Source organism: Protopterus annectens, chromosome 1.part1, assembly GCF_019279795.1.
Source record: "Protopterus annectens isolate FY-2018-M chromosome 1.part1, PAN1.0, whole genome shotgun sequence".
Classification (NCBI taxonomy): Eukaryota; Metazoa; Chordata; order Ceratodontiformes; family Protopteridae; genus Protopterus; species Protopterus annectens.
The window spans coordinates 843985314-844002351 of NC_056726.1; the positions used below are offsets into that span (position 1 = coordinate 843985314).

Sequence of the window (17038 nt, forward strand, 5' to 3'; positions counted from 1 at the left end):
TGGGCCACAGGTGAAAGACATGTTGACTAGGTGTGAGCAAGAAGGCATGACTCTCTCTGCCATGGGAGTCCATTTTTCCACTCCCTCTAGACCTTACCCCAAGGGTCAGAAGAGTGGGAAGATGTGGTTCCGCAAATCTCAGGGAGCCTTGCCTGACACACTTGGTGATTTTTTCCCCCAGAGGCAGAGGGGGAAACAATAATAATAGACGCCGCCCTCGTGGCAGAGGGGGTCCACTGTACCAGGGCAACAGAGAATCCTTCTCTGGCAAACCCTTCCAGCATTCCTGAAGGGTTGCCCGGCTGCTCACCTCTGGAGGCAGTCGGGGGACGACTTTTGCTGTACCCAAAAGCCTGGCAAAATTTAACAAGAGAAAGATGGGTACTATCCATTATATCCAGAGGTTACAAAATCCCCCTTACAGTCAAAAAAGGCCCTTCCAGATGTTCCACCCAATCTGAAGGAGCGAGCAGTAATAGAAGTTTCAAAACTGTTAGAAAAAAGAGCCATTCAGGAAGTCCCCGCAGACCAGCACGGATCCAGAACTTACGCAAGATTCTTTTTGGTACCAAAAAAGACAGGGGACTGGAGACCGATTCTGGATCTCGGCAGACTAAACAAATATGTTCAAAGAACAACGTTTCGAATGGTCACGCTACAGTCCATTCTACCCTTTCTGGGTCAGGACAATTGGATGTACTCGATAGATCTTCAGGATGCGTACTACCATATCAAGATGGACAGACGCTCCAGGAGATTTCCTCGCTATCGGGGTGGGGGCCAGTCATTACCAGTTCAGAGCTCTGCCCTTTGGTCTCACCACAGCCCCCAGGGTGTTCACTAATTGTATGGCAGTGGTCACGGCTCACCTGAGACGTCAAGGATTCCAGGTGTTTCCATATCTAGACGACTGGCTCCTCACTGCTATCACCAGGCATCAACTCTTACAAGCGCGGGATTATACAGTCACATCTTGCACACAGCTAGGTATTACAATAAATTTCGAAAAATCTGCCTTGTTGCCCTGTCAGTCTATCACTTACATAGGAGCAGAATTAAACACAAGGGAAATGTTCGCAAGGTTACCACTGGAAAGAGTGTCCACAATTCGTCAGCAAGTGCAAATCCTAATGCAGAGCAAAAGGATCCAAGTCAGATATGTCCTTCAAACTCTGGGCTCCATGGCAGCTGCCATTCTTCTACTTCCATTAGCGTGTTTCCACATGAGAATTCTTCAGTGGCTTCTTTTCATGCAGTGGTCTTTCCAGGAGCTACCCATGTCTCACATGATCCTGATTATGGAGGCATGCAAAAGGCACCTTTCTTGGTGGATTGTCTCCCCACTAGTGACTCAGGGCAGACCTTTCATACAGCCCCCTCCAGTAGCCACAGTGACTACAGACGGCTCCCTGATAGGGGGGGCATTATCTGGGCAGGACAGTCCAAGGCACTTGGCAACCTCACGACTACCATCTGCACATAAATGTTCTAGAAATGAGAGCCGTGCTCCTAGTGTTGCAAGCCCTTCAAGACTCTCTTCCTTCCAGGACCATTGCAATTCAAACAGACAACATGTCATTGGTGTGGTACATCAACAAGCAGGGTGGAACCAGATCCTACCCCGTGTGTCGAGAAGCACTCGGACTGTGGCAGTGGGCGATTTTCTCCCAACATTTTCTGATTGCGACGCACGTCCCTGGGAGATCCAACGTCATAGCGGACAGGCTCAGCAGAGCTATCCTCATGCCTCACGAGTGGTCTCTGAATCAGGAAGTTGCGGATCTCATCTTCCGCAAATGGGGACAGCCTTGCTGCGATCTTTTTGCCACCCCTTTCAACAGCAAATACTTTTCCCTTCTTCCACTTCCAGGTCACATACCCAGAGATGCTCTAGTCCACGATTGGCCTCAGGGACTTCTTTATGCCTTTCCTCTGTTTCCCCTGATACCGAAACTCTTACAGAAAGCAAAGTCATTGGTTTGCAAAATGATCCTCATTGCCCCCTACTGGCCTCGACAGATATGGTTCCCGTTCCTGCACCCCTACCTTCTCGATCAGCCTTGGACTCTGGACCCAATTCCAGATCTCCTGATTCATCAATCAGGTGGGTTGCATCAATCCCTCCAAACTCTCCAGCTCACAGCTTGGTTGCTCCACTTCCAACCTCAGCCAGGCTTCCCAGCAGTCCGTGAGATTATCGTTTCCTCACATAAGTCTACAACGAGAAAAACTTATGCTAGCAAATGGAAATGTTTTTCTTATTGGGCAGAGTCTAAGAATGTGGATCCCTTCTCAGCCCCAGTCCACAAAATTCTTGAATTTCTAGCACAACTTTTATACTCCAGGGCCGCTTCTGCTACGATTAGGGTACAATTGGCCATTTCTAATTTTCATATCGGTTTGCCAAATTCTAACATCATGTCTCATAAGCTCTGCAAAGCTTTTTTGAGAAGAACATCTCTTCTTAGACCTCCAGTGAGATATCCCCCTCCTCCTTGGGACCTTAATTTAGTCCTAACTTCATTAATTCTGCCTCCTTTTGAACCGGCATCATCCTGCTGCTTCAAGTTTCTGTCTTGGAAGATATTCTTTTTGGTTGCTATCACTTCAGCTAGGCATGTCTCTGAACTTCAAGCACTATGTGTTCATCCTCCTTACCTGGTGTTTCACAAGGACAGAGTTTCTCTGAGGACTAATCCTTCGTTTCTTCCTAAAGTCTGCTCAGAAAATAATTTAAATCAATCTATAGATCTCCCTGTGTTCTTCCCCAATCATAGCAACAAGGCAGAGTACAAGCTTCACCAATTGGACATTCACAGACGATCGCATTTTTACCTACATAGAACTAAAGTAGTAAGAAAGTCAGACCAATTATTCCTTTCTTATGCCTTAAACAAACAAGGTCTCCCAGTTTCCAAGGTGACCTTATCCAGATGGTTGTCCCACACTATTACATTTATTAACCAGTTACGGAATAAAGAGTTACCAACTAAACCGAAAGGTCATTCTACTAGGGCATTAGCCACCTCCGTAGCTTTTCAGTCTAGGTTGCCCATGGATTCCATCTGTGTTGCTGCCACGTGGGCAAACCCTCATACTTTTATTTCTCATTACAAGGTGGATATGGTCTCCCGGAGCAGAGCTGACTTTAGTTCCACTGTTCTGAAGAGTCTGTTCCACTGAGTCACCCAGGATGTTAGGTGCTAGGGACGCTGTCCCAAGCAACAAGAATAAAGGCGAGATAGACAACTTAACATTAAGAAGTTATGTACCTACCATAACGTTCCATGTTAGTTGTCTTCATCTCGCCTTCTTTCTTGCGTCCCTCCCTCCATCCCCCCCGTCCTAGTGGATCGAGAGGAGTCCTTTTTTCATTAGCTGAGTATTCTTTTATTGTTGTCTTCTGGCTAGGTCTTCCTAACCTATGCTAGATATTAGGATGCATGGAACAACCATTTTTTTGATAACTGGTTTCTCTCATATTATGTCTGGGATTAGCTATTTCAAAAGAGATCTGGGTAGCTGTCGCTAGGCATCATGGGAATAAGGGCTAGCCTTGAGCCAGTAAACAGCTCTCAAGCTATTGAAAATGGCTGAGTCGGAGCTGAGGATTGGCTCCGATCCCAAACAGCAAGAAAGAAGGCGAGATGAAGACAACTAACATGGAATGTTATTGTAGGTACATAACTTTTTTTTTTTGTTTGTGCAGAAGGAAAAATCTGAGACCCCTGTTTAAGAAGGGACCGCATTTTGGCTGAGGAAGAAGTCCTTAATGATGTCCCTTGCAGTAGTGCTTGGGAGATGTGACTTTATAATACAGGATTTGATAGTGCCCAGTAGAGACAGAACTGTGTATGTAGAAATGAATGTATGTAGTCTAGTGTTGATGTTGCTCTTATTTTATTTCAGCACTAACTCTGTTCCCTGGGGCTTCACACTGGCAAATAATCTGGTGTTCAAGAAGGTCCGTACGGCTCTTGGACTAGAGCGATGCACCAAGTGCTACACTGGAGCAGCTCCTATCACAAAGGACACATTAGAGTTCTTCATGAGTCTCTACATCCCTGTTCTTGAGCTGTATGGCATGAGCGAGAATACGGGGCCTCACACCATCTCCCTTCCACATGCATTCAAGATAATGAGGTGTGTTACTTATATTAGTTTCACATTTTGTAAGCTGTTTGCCATTTTTGATTTTCTGTTTCTTCCTCTGTCTATATAGAGTTAGACATTTGTTTGGAGAAAGTGTCTTATAACTTTGAAGTAAAAATGATTGGACAATGAAATATGCAGTTAATGATGAAATAATTACCAGAACATTAAAAGAAATGATCTCTAAACTAAATTAAATTATTGCTTGTAATTTTAGTTGTTAAATAACTTTACCTATTTTTTTCAAAATGTCATAGTTGTATTGGCTTATTTAGTCTTGTATATTGTCTGTCTGTCCATTTAATGCATTAAAAAACTTTGTTTTCCATGCCCCATAATAATGATTGTGCCATAATGTGAATGATCCTGAGACTCTCTTGGTTGAAGAAGTACAGTATACCAGATATTTCTGAGTATACATTAGGGTAAACAGCTATCTATTTATTTTTCTATGTATTTACTTACTTTTTCTGCCAGACCATGTTATGAAAATGTAGCCATGAAAGTATAATATTAATGATTCTCATATGGTAGTAAAGAATTGGTTGTAACTTAAGATGCTGGAAATGTTTTCTTAAATGGGGGCTCTTACTTTGTTGATTTATGTTCTCTTGCAGAGAGTTGTTTGTTTTATCGAGGATAAGTGAGGTTTAAGGGAAAGAAGATATTGAGCAATTAAAAAAAAAAGAAAATTTATTTGTAATGTATGGTGCATGCATATGACAAACATTAATATGGTTTGCTTTCTTTTGTATTGATGTACAAGTGCCTGTGTCTTAAGTGATAATTTAGTAAAGTGCCTTGGTGTTAAAAAGTATGATAGCTTTCAACCTTTTACCTCCTGAATTGAGGCAAAACAAAAACATGACAAAAAAATTAAGGGAGAAAGTCTCCCAAATTTGGGATGATACTTAAATACTGGCGCTGTTAACTTAGAAAGTTGACAGAAAAAGGGAATGTGAATTAACATATATTTTCTGGAGTAAGATAAGTTTACAGTTGTAATGTTTATCAGTATTTACTGACTGAAGTCTACCACCTTTTCTCCCCAAAAGTTCCAGTTTTTAAGGATAGAGCAATATGTTAAACCAAAATTAGGGATGTCCCTAAAAATTTTTGGACATTTCAGAGATGTGTGTATAACAGTGTGTTACATATCAACTTGAAAAGGTAAAATCAGAGGGGAAAACACATTAAGTAAAACAGAAGCATTTATAAAGAATCAGTAATACACTGTTAGTAAAAATAATTTTACTTCCTGTAGCCTTACCTGCAAAATGTGCCAATATGGTTTTGTGGTACTTTCAACATCTTAAATTTTCATGTGTATGTTTTTAAAACTAAATATTTGCCATACCGTGCAGGTCAGCAGGAATACCTGGTAGTGATATACACCCTCCCCTTTATTGGGTACATAATAGTTTTATAGTAGTGAAATTGGGAGTTATAAAAATGACTTGGAAAATTATTTTATAAACTGAAAATGGTTGGTGTTTACCTCTATGAATATTATAAAGCTAATCTCTACCTCATAAGTTTCAAATCTCATTTTCCAAGCTGATGGCAGTTAACACTTACAAAGATTTAACACTGAACCAAATTCTTACATGATGATAGCCTGGTCCTGTGGCACAGAGGGGCAGAGCTCTTACTGCATCCCAGCTGTCTGCAGTTCAATTAGCAGCCTTAGCACTGGAGGAGCCAGGCAGGGAGAGAGAGACAGAGGAGTGAAAGGGGTATGACCTCACTTTTTCTGAGGAGGGGGGGTTGGTGCTAGGGGAGCACATTGGAAAGTGTATTTTCTCCAGTGGGGACCAGGGGAATCGCTTCCTGTGCTTTCTAGAAGTGGCAGGTAGCTCATGGCAAGGTCTGTTAGGGAAATGAAGGAAAAATAGCATGGAGGCCTTATTACATGCTGTACTATCCAAACCTAGAGTGCAAGCATACACATTCTGGTGGTGTATACCAGTAGGGCAAGAAGGCTACAATGTTATCCATACTGTCCTCAAACTTATTACTTCCAAAGCTAATGGGTTTTTACATCTTAACTCCCTGCATGCTGGATGATGTAATCAAGTGAGTGTGTAATGGATGCAGTGATGGAGCCACCTGTCTCTCCGTGGTGAGGAACTGCTCGGTCACCACACTGCCCACCCATTACCAGCTGATGGCTGGTGTCATTCAGCAGCTGTTCTCCACCTAAATCCTTAACATTAATTGGTGCAAAGCATGCCCTCTTCACTGTCCCTTTTGAGGGAGATGAAAAGCCTTTGGCCTTGTAGTTCCTCTCTCACATCATGTCAGTTCCAAGAGGGCTGAGTCAGGGTGGTTGCTTTCTTTCTCTGTGCCACAGAATAGCTATGGGAATGTTTAATGCATAGGGACCAAGCCAGTTAACAAGAGCTGGAATGAGGTAATTTGGGCCACCATATTCCATGGTATTCTGTCATGATGGCAGCCAAGTTGTTAGATGAAGAAACTGTCCCATACTTTGTGGATTGACTGGATACTCTAAAATGCCATAGGTATGTACTTATAATGTTAGATCTCCATTACCCATATCTATCTATCTTCAACAAACCATCCCACTATTTCTCCCAAAATTGTCACTTCTTTTGCTGTTTAGAGGCCTTACTGACACTGACCATCAAAAGCCTGTCTGCAGTATCCTTTTTTTTCTGATGGCTTTACTTTTCCTCTGTAGTAGTGTGTTACTAAGTTAGATTGGCAAATTTGATTTGAGGTGAGCATGGAAATGTTATGCATTGTGGGAGACAGGGGAGGAGCTTGACCTGTGTAAAGTAATTTTATATGCCATTTTGGCAACTGGCAGCATTCAGTCCTATCCTTCAAGTGGACGGACATGAATAATCAGAGCCAATCATTGTGGTAAGTATTTAACTATCATACTTTTGGGTGTAAACTTATTGTGTCCTTATTGTTTTTAGCTATGTATCCTATTTTTATTCAATCTTCATATTTTAACCATACACGTGTTGCCAAATTTATATCCACTAGATATTAAGTAGAATAAACAAATATACCAATTGTATATGTCAGAAATTCCTATTGGTTTGCAAGAGTAGAAGCATATGTGGATTTGTTTTTGTCTGGAATATGACACTTTTGTAATGGCCACTATGAAATTTGTTGTTTGTATGCATTGTTTTTCCTGTAATGTACTTTGATTTCAAAACTGTTGTAAAACAAAGCTTGTTTGAAGAGATCTGGTACTGTGTGTCTTAGACCATCCTTCATGATAAAATCCTATGGAATATGGTAGCCCTGAAGGAAGACCTTGACTGAAATACTACATCCAAAAGTATGCAACAAAGCCCTTGTAGAGATTGTTAAAGCTCAGAAAGAGGCTCTCAATAATAATTTGCTCAAGCAACAGAGACCTCCAAAGCAGAAATGCAAGCAACCTCCACCCCCCAACACAACCCAAATGACACATAGCCCACAGACTCAGTGTGCCAATCAACCACAGCCCATAAGGCAAAACAATGTACTCAACACACTAGTAATAGGTGACTATATAGTCAGGCACACTGATGTCCCTCTCACCAGGCTAAACAAGGAGAAGGTTACTGTCAGCTGCCTGTCAGGTGCCAGGATTCATCACATAACCCACGCACTCAGGTCACTCTACAACATTTACAAATATGACTCTGTCATTGTCCATATTGGTGTGAACGACCTGAGACCTACCTCCCTGGACTACATGAAAAGAGACATGGAAGAGCTCTCCAATCTTAGAGCCCGGACAGGTATGACCCTAGCCCTGAGTAGCATCATGCCATCGCCCAGAATGATACCGCAGTACAAGGACAAAGTGACGTCAACAATTGGCTAAGCTTCTGGTGTCATTCTAAGGGGATCCAGTGTCTGTCTGCCTGGGATGACATGATCGACAGACCACGATGTTTTGCCAGAGATGGCCTGCACCTGTCGCACTTGGGATTCCGGATACTGGCTAAGACTCTTGCCACCCCTATAGTGCCTTTTTTAGGCAAGGTTCAAATGACAAATTCACCACCATAACAGGTGCAAGCAAACAAAATCTGAGGGTAATGCTACTTAATGCTAGAAGTCTAAACCTCAAAATGCACTCACTCGAGGCACTCCTTAAAATGGAGAACATCGACATCTGTGCAGTGTCAGAGACCTGGTTCAAGGCTCCAGAGAGCACCCCTGCATTACTAGGCTATAATTCATACCACACCTTTCGGCCACCTAACATGGACTGAAACACTAAAGGTGGAGGCGTGTCCATATTCATTAAGGATATCCACACCTCCTGGCTAGTTGCTCAGCATAATGCATCTGAGATTATCCAAGTGAAACTAATTCTGAGCAAGACCGCAATCCAAATTGTAGCTTGCTACAGATCCCCCACCATGCCCCAGGATTCCTACTCCTCATTTCTTGATACACTGTAAAATATTAGAGTACAACCCAACACCCTAATAATGGGCTATTTCAACTACCACACCATTAACTGGGAAAACTACTCATGTACCAACTCTTTTGCTCAATGTTTTTTGGAATTCATAAATTCCAACACCTTGGATCAACTTATCCACATCCCCACCAGGGGCAGCAATATCCTAGACCTGGTCATTACCAACATGGGTGACCGGTGTTCCACATCAAAGGTCAATTCCTCATTAATCAGATCCGACCCACAAGCTAATCACTCTAGACATCCACATCCTGCCCTCACCCCCATTAGGGAAACTACCATAAAAAATTTCTCCAAAGCCAAATTCACGCTTCTTAAGACAGAAGTGGCAAACTTCATGACACCCATGCAGACGGACAATAGAGGTACAACTGCTGAATCCTACACAATTGCACTTTATAAGCACTTGCATGAGTGCATAGATCGTGCTATCCCTAACAGAACCAAGATGCTATCCTCCAAAAAAATGAAGCCAATCTGGCGGTCCCCTGCCGTAAACAAACTATAACAGAAGAAAGAAACTGTTGTAAAAAAGAGTAAAATCCCATGATTGGAGGAACTCCCTGGTCAGCTTCAGTAAGAAGCTGAGATCCCTCATAAAATCCTCCAAAGCTAGTTACGAAAACAAAATCACCACTGATTCTAAAGACAACCACAAAGAATTCTATAGCTATGTCAAGAATCTCAATGGCAACACTCAGATCTTCTCTGAGTTACAGCACAATGGCACTAAATATACAGAACCAACTGATATTGCCAACATCCTGGCAGATAGATTCAGTGCTAACTTTACTCCCCCTCTCACCCCCTAAAGGGCCCATCTCTATATTGAAAGATTGCAAAGTTCCTGTAATCATGGCTGCACAGGTAAAAAACACACTCTCCAAAGCCAAGGACACAGCATCCATGGGACCTGACAACATCCCAGGCTGCGTTCTACACGGACTACAGAACCAAATGGCATCCCACCTAAGTACCATGTTCAATCATAGCGTCACCTCAGGCTTTGTGCCCACTGAATGGTGCACAGTGACTGTTATCCCACTCCACAAAGGGGGATCCACCATGGACCCCAGGAACTACCGCCCCATTAGCCTGATGAGCCTGGTCTGCAAGGCCATGGAAAGTATCATCATGGAACTTATAAACAAAGACATTGGTAATCTCTAAACTCTGGACCCCACCCAATTCAGGTTTGTAAAAGGCAGATCATGTCTCCTAAACCTGATAGACTTCTTTGAAGCAGTCACCAAAGCCGTAGACGAGGGTAAGGTGGTTCACACAACCTGTCTAGATCTCGCCAAGGCTTTCGACACCATCCCCCACTCTGGAATTCTAGATAAACTCACTAAACTAGGTATAAATCCCTATGTCACAAGATGGGTTGCCAACTGACTCACTGACAGAACCCACACTGTGAAAGTAGCAGACTCCAAATCCGACTTCAGACCAGTGACAAGTGGAGTACCACAAGGGTCCAGTCCTGGGTCCTCTCCTGTTTGGTATCTACTTCTCTGAAGTACATGCTAACACAGAAGGTCTTTGTCTAACGAAGTTTGCAGATAACTGCAAACTAGGAGCCATAATCAAAACTCCTAATGATGTGGACATCCTACAAAAGGGCCTTACTGAGACAGATGCCTGGTGTCAAAACCATGGCCTCAAGCTCAATGCCAAAAAGTGCATTGTCATTCCCTTTGGTAAAAACTCTGTACCCATGAACTACCACATAAGTGGTAGTAAACTTAACACCGAAAGTGCGATAAGAGACCTTGGGACACAGGTGGACAGTAGTCTCTCCTTTGATAATCACATCGCCACAGTAGTCAGGAAATCCTTCTACGTGGCACACCTCATCAGAAAAGGTTTCTCATCCAGGAAAAAAGAGGTCATTGTTCCCCTCTACTCATCACTGTCTAAGCAGCAGAGACCTCCAAAGCAGACACCCAAGCAACCGCTACCCCAAAACAAAACACGTGCAACACATAGCTCACAAAGCCAGTGTGCCAAACAGTCACAGCCCTTAAGGCTAAACAACACACCTGATACACTTGCAATAGGTTACTCTATCGTTAGGCACGCTGACGTCCCACTCACCAGGCTGAACAAGGAGAAGGTCATGGTGAGCTGCCTGTCGGGCGCTAGGATCCGCCACATAACACTAGCACTCAGGTCACTCCAAGGCAAGTACAAATATGACTCAGTCATTGTCCATGCTGGTGTGAATGACCTGAGACGTACCTCCCTGGACTACATGAAAAGAGACATAGAGGAGCTCTCTGAGCATGTAGCCCAGGCCGGTATGACCCTGACCTTGAGTAGCATCTTACCTTCACCAAGAATGATGCCACAATATGAAGACAAGATGATCAATTTCAACAATTGGCTTAAGTGTTGGTGTCATTCAAAGGGGATCCAATGCCTGTCAGCCTGGGATGACATGCTTGACAAGCCACGATGCTTCGCTAGGGACGGCTTGCACCTGTCACCCCTGGGCTTTCGGATAATGGCAAAGGCTCTTGCTACCCCCATAGTGCCTTTTTTAGGCAAGGCTCAAAAGACAAACCCACCTCCATAGGTATCACAAGGGATAAGAAACTAAGAGTAATGCTACTCAACGGCAGAAGTCTAAACCTCAAGATGCATGCACTTGAAACTCTCCTTAGCATGGAGAACATCGATATATGTGCAGTAACAAAAACCTGGTTCAAGGCTCCCGAGAGCACCCCAGCACTACCAGGTTATACCTCATACCATGCTTTTCGGCCCCAAAACTTGGAACGAACCACAAAAGGAGGGGAAGTATCAATATTCGTCAAAGATACCCACACCTCCAGGTTGGTGGCACAGCACGAAGCATCAGAGACTATCCATGTGCAACTAACTGTGGGTAAAACTGCCTTCCAGTTTATAGCCTGCTACAGACCACCCTCCCAAACACAGGAACCCCACTCGGCCTTCCTCAGAATACTGGAAAATATGAAGGTCTCTCCAAACACCATTATATTGGGCGACTTCAACTACCCAAACATAGACTGGGAGCATTACTCTAGCTCCAACACCCTAGCCCAAAGGTTCCTAGAATTTATAAACTCAAATGCTATGGAACAACTTGTTACCACTCCCACAAGAGAGGAAAACATACTGGACCTGATCATCACCAACATGGGGACACTATGCTCCAGACTAGAAGTGTATCCCTCACTGGTAAGATCAGACCATAAACTAATCTCACTGGATATTCACATCCCGACCCCACCCCCTGCCCAGAAAACCACAGTGAAAAGCTTCTCTAAAGCAAATTTCACATGCCTCAAAACCGAGGCCTGTGGAAAATACGGCTCAGACCGCAGAATCCTTTATAAACGCATTCTATGAACACCTTCAGGAATGCATGGATCATGCAATCCCAAATAAAACCAAGACCCAATCCTCCAAAGGCAGACGTCCTGTCTGGTGGACCCCAGCCATAAACAAACTATACAATAGAAGGAGGAAGCTACTACATGATAGAGCAAAATACCAAAAAGGGAAGGCATCACTCATCAGTATTAGCAAAAAACTACGGGCACTCATAAAATCGTCTAAGGCCAGCTTCGAGAGAAAAATTGCACAGGACACTAAGGATAATCACAAGGCTTTCTTTAGCTATGTTAGGAACCTGGGTGGGAATTCCCAGATATGCTCAGAATTAGTCCAAAATGACAAAAAATACACTGAGCCCACAGACATTGCCAACATCCTAGCTGACAGGTTCAGTGCAAACTCCCCCCCCCACCAAAAGGGCAAATTTCTATCCCAACAGAGTGCTGCCCCCATGACATCTCAGATGCTCAGGTAAGAGCCGCCCTCTCCAAAGCAAAAAACACAACATCAATGGGACCAGATGGTGTCCCGGGCTGCGTCCTACATGAACTCCAAGAAGAGCTAAACCCAAACATAAAACTACTGTTCAATCTTAGCCTTACTACAGGATATGTACCCAAAGAATGGCGTACAGCAACAGTGGTCCCTCTCCACAAAGGTGGTGCCTCAATGGATCCTGGAAACTATCGCCCCATAAGCCTGACTAGCTTGGTCTGCAAAGCTATGGAAAGGATCATCATGGACCTCATAAATAAAGATATTGGGGACCTACAGACACTGGATCCTACCCAGTTTGGCTTTGTTAAGGGCAGATCCTGCCTCTTAAACCTGGTCGATTTCTTTGAAACCGTCACCAAGGCCATTGACGAGGGGAAGGTGGTCCACACAGCCTACCTGGACCTCGCAAAAGCCTTCGATACAATACCCCACTCGGGCATTATAGATAAGCTCACCAGCTTAAATATAAACCCCTATGTCACTAGATGGGTTGCAAACTGCCTCAAGGACAGAACCCACATGGTTAGAATTGCTGGAGTCCCACAAGGCTCAGTCCTGGGACCTCTCTTGTTCGGTATATATTTCTCGGCGGTACAGGCCAACACGGAAGGACTGTGGCTGACCAAGTTTGCAGATGACTGTAAACTGGGTGCCATAATCAACTCTCCAGCCGACACAAGCATCCTCCAAACGGGCCTCATAGAAACAGACAACTGGTGCCAGAGCCATGGCCTCAAGCTAAACGCCAAAAAGTGTATAGTCATCCCCTTTGGCAAAAACAAAGTGCCCACAAATTACCACATAGGTGGTAATCCATTAAGTACAGAAGAAGTCATTAGGGACCTGGGGACCCAAGTTGATAGCAATCTCTCATTTGACAACCACGTGGCCAAAGTGGTTAGAAAAACATTTTATATAGCCCACCTAATCATGAAGGGATTCACATCTAGATCAGGGGAGGTCATCGTGCCTCTTTACTCATCCCTCATCAGGCTCATAATTGAGTACAATGCCCCTTTTGGGATGTACCTTACCAGACACCTGCAGCAACTGGAAAGACCCCAAAAGTACCTCACCAAGAGGATCAAAGTGCTCAAACAGATGCTATATGCTGCCCGGTTAAAGAAACTCCAGCTCTACTCAGTGGCATACCGCCTGCTCAGAGGCGATCTGTGCCTGATGTATAAAGCCATGTCCAACTCGGAATTAATGGACATGCTGCACCTCAGAAAATCCAAATCCCATCGAGCTACGCGCTCGAGAGACTTGAACCTCAGCACTGAAATAAATAGGACATGCTGGAGGGACAGATTCATAACCCAGAGGCTCCCTTCACTCTGGAATAAAATCCCAGTCCAGGTTAGGCAGTGTCCCACATTTCCTCTCTTCAAGAGGAATCTTGATGAGTGGATGGGAGATCGTAGGTTTACCCCGGCTATCACTTCTGTGTCACTGTTAGACAGAGGCACAGTATACTAACCTCAAAAAAAGGCATAGCAAAATTAATTTAAAATGGGTGGCGAAAGCCAAACACACTCTGGCTAGGCTTATAAATGCCCTAGGGCAGATAGCCTAGTATGAACCTATGAACCTATGAACTCATTAGACCCATTATAAAGTACAACGCCCCTTTTGGTATGTACCTCACAAGACATCTACAACAACTGGAAACGCCGCATAGATACCTCACAAAGAGGATTACCGGCCTCAAACAGATGCCCTATGCAGACAGTCTCAAAAATCTCCAGTTTTACTCCATTGCATATCGCCTACTCAGAGGCGATCTCTGCCTAACATACAAAGCTATGTCAAACCCAGAGCTGTTGGATATGCTCCACTTAAAGAAATCCCAATCCCTCCGAGCTACACGCTCTAGGGACCCACACCTTGTCACCACAATAAACAGAACATGCTGGAAAGATAGATTCCTGTCCCAGAGACTTCCAAACAAAAAGGAGATGAGGGCGAAAAAACTGTCACAAATAACCTCACAGAAATTCGCTCAGAAACTCCAATAGAGGGCCCGCACCACAAACGAATAATTATATCAAAAGTTAGTTTATTATTTTGTTCAATAGTGTACGTCCACATAAAGAACCACAGACTCATTTATATACTTTGTCCAATTAATAATATAATTGTCTAACCAATGAAACTGATTAGTCACATTCATTATAATCATGAGAGAAGTCAGGCACACTAATATTAGTGTTCTGAATGCTTTCACTTTATACATAAAAACAAATTTATAACAAGTATTTAAAAACCTGTATAACCATTGTTTGGAGCATACTTCTTTAATAAAAGTTTTTTGTATATATAGTATGATTTGTAACATAAAATAAACACTTTGTAACAGTTGGTCGAAAAGACTTAATTTCCTAAATGTTGTTTATTCCAACACTGCCATCTTGTGACTTTAATGAAAATTGCACTTAACTTGTCAAAGTTTAGCTGATCTCAATTTAAGTACTGGTTTAATAGATAAAAAATCATTTAAGCCCGGAGGCTTGTTGGATTTCAAAACAATCTGCCAATATAACTCTTTATATTCTAGTTTATCCTCCCACATACCTCCCCTTATATCCCTGGGGACAGATTCCAAAACAAAGAAAGAAAATGTTGCATTTAGGACAAGTTGTTTGGTGTCTGAATAATGCATTTTTACTATTCTGTTTTCTTACTTCATACAAGTGTTCGTAAATTCGACACTTCAATTTTCTTTCCGTCTTCCCCACATAAAAGGAGGTACATCGATTGCATGTAGCAAGGTAAACTACTCCACAACTATTACAATTAAACGTGCCCCTACTCGTAAGTAGTCTATTTCTTGCCACCAAATAGACTGAGTTTTTATTACCTATAAGAGAACACTGGGAACAAAAACCACATTTGTAACAAGCAATGGTTATACATGTCTTTAAATACTTGTTATAAATTTGTTTTTATGTATAAAGTGAAAGCATTCAGAACACTAATATTAGTGTGCCTGACTTCTCATGATTATAATGAATGTGACTAATCAGTTTCATTGGTTAGACAATTATATTATTAATTGGGCAAAGTATATAAATGAGTCTGTGGTTCTTTATGTAGGCGTACACTATTGAACAAAAATAATAAACCAACTTTTGATATAATTATTCGTTTGTGGTGCGGGCCCTCTATTGGAGTTTCTGAGCGAATTTGTGTGAGGTTATTTGTCACAGAGACTTCCCATACTCTGGAACAAACTACCTATCTATATCAAACAAAGCTCCTCATTAGCACTCTTCAAGAAAAATCTTGATGATTGGATGGTAAATATGAAATTCACCCCGGGGATCACTTCTATGGCTCTGCTCGACAGTGGCACAGGAAAATAATTTTCCTGGGTGGTGAAGCCAGGGTACCTTTTTGGCTAGGCTTATTTAGGCCCTAGGGCCAATAGCCTAGTACCTACCTATGAACCTAAGAAATAAAAATATTCTCCAATTATCTCTGAATGAAACGTGAACGTCTGTTTTAAGTGTCCTCTCCTCCTTGTTGGCTCATTATTTTCAGAAGCTTGAATTTTTGGTGACATTACTTTTAAGAAACAGCCCTGTACAGTTTTCTTATTTTAAGTACTGATAATTAAGGTCCTTCAGTATATTGATGGAAATGCCAAAATATTTATGAAAAGCAAAGCTTTTTATCATGACTTAGTTGTATGCAGCAGTCTTGCTGAAGACATACTGGTCACATTTTTTATAGTTTGACAAGTGGAGAGCATATATAGCTCATCATAAATTAACTGAAAGATCCTGATGGAACAAGTGAGTGCATCTTTTGTGAAAGGAGACTATATAAAAAAAGAACCACAAAGAAGAGTTAAGGAAAGTTTTATGCAAAGAAAATAAACTTGTGATACAATTTGAATGTACATGATTTTTTTAAACACAGGTATGTTATGCTAATAGGGGAAGACTTTATAATCCCGAAATTCTGAAATACTGAATTTCAGAATCCCGAGATTATAAAGCCAAAAGCTCAAAACTTCAAAACCCCAGAAGCACGAATTTCAAAATCCCAAAGTAAGGAGATTTTGAAGTAGCGCTTCCTATGTTGGGCTGTGTAAATAGCTGGAAGTTCAGATAAGTATGTATGTTTAAGGGTTTTGGTTAGGGGCTTTAGTGTATGTCAGCGTGTTTGGTTATTGTGATGTGTGTGTGCGAGGGGAATGTAGCTTGTATGGTGGTTTTGTGTGTTTGTCTGTGTAGTGCGACCTTGGAGTTAGTGTATTTAAGTATGGGGGTGGGGGGGTGCAGGCGGGCTTGCTCCCCTTGCTTGTATGTAGTGTAGGTTTGTGCGTTTGTGTATGGGGGAATGGTGTGTGTATGTGTGTGTGGTGTATGGTTAGTGTAGGAGTCGTGATTTTGAAATTCGCGCTTCTGGGGTTTTGGGATTTTAAGGTTTGGCTTTATGATCTCGAGATTCTGAAATTCGATATTTCAGGATTTCGGGATTATAAAGTGAACACGCTGATAGATATATTCTTGTTCACTTAAGGGAAAAAGCAGCTCCTGCAATTTCCCA

General features: G+C 42.6%; 1 protein-coding gene across 6 annotated transcripts in view; it reads left to right on the top strand.

Moving 5' to 3' along the window:
* Positions 1-17038, top strand: part of LOC122807733 (long-chain-fatty-acid--CoA ligase ACSBG2-like) — a 1512114-nt gene that overhangs the window by 1280400 nt on the left and 214676 nt on the right. For all 6 annotated transcript variants that reach the window (XM_044078719.1, XM_044078754.1, XM_044078736.1 and 3 more), the window contains one exon: positions 3910-4143. In XM_044078719.1, the coding sequence (XP_043934654.1) occupies positions 3910-4143 (234 nt within the window). The remainder of the gene's footprint in view (positions 1-3909; positions 4144-17038) is intronic.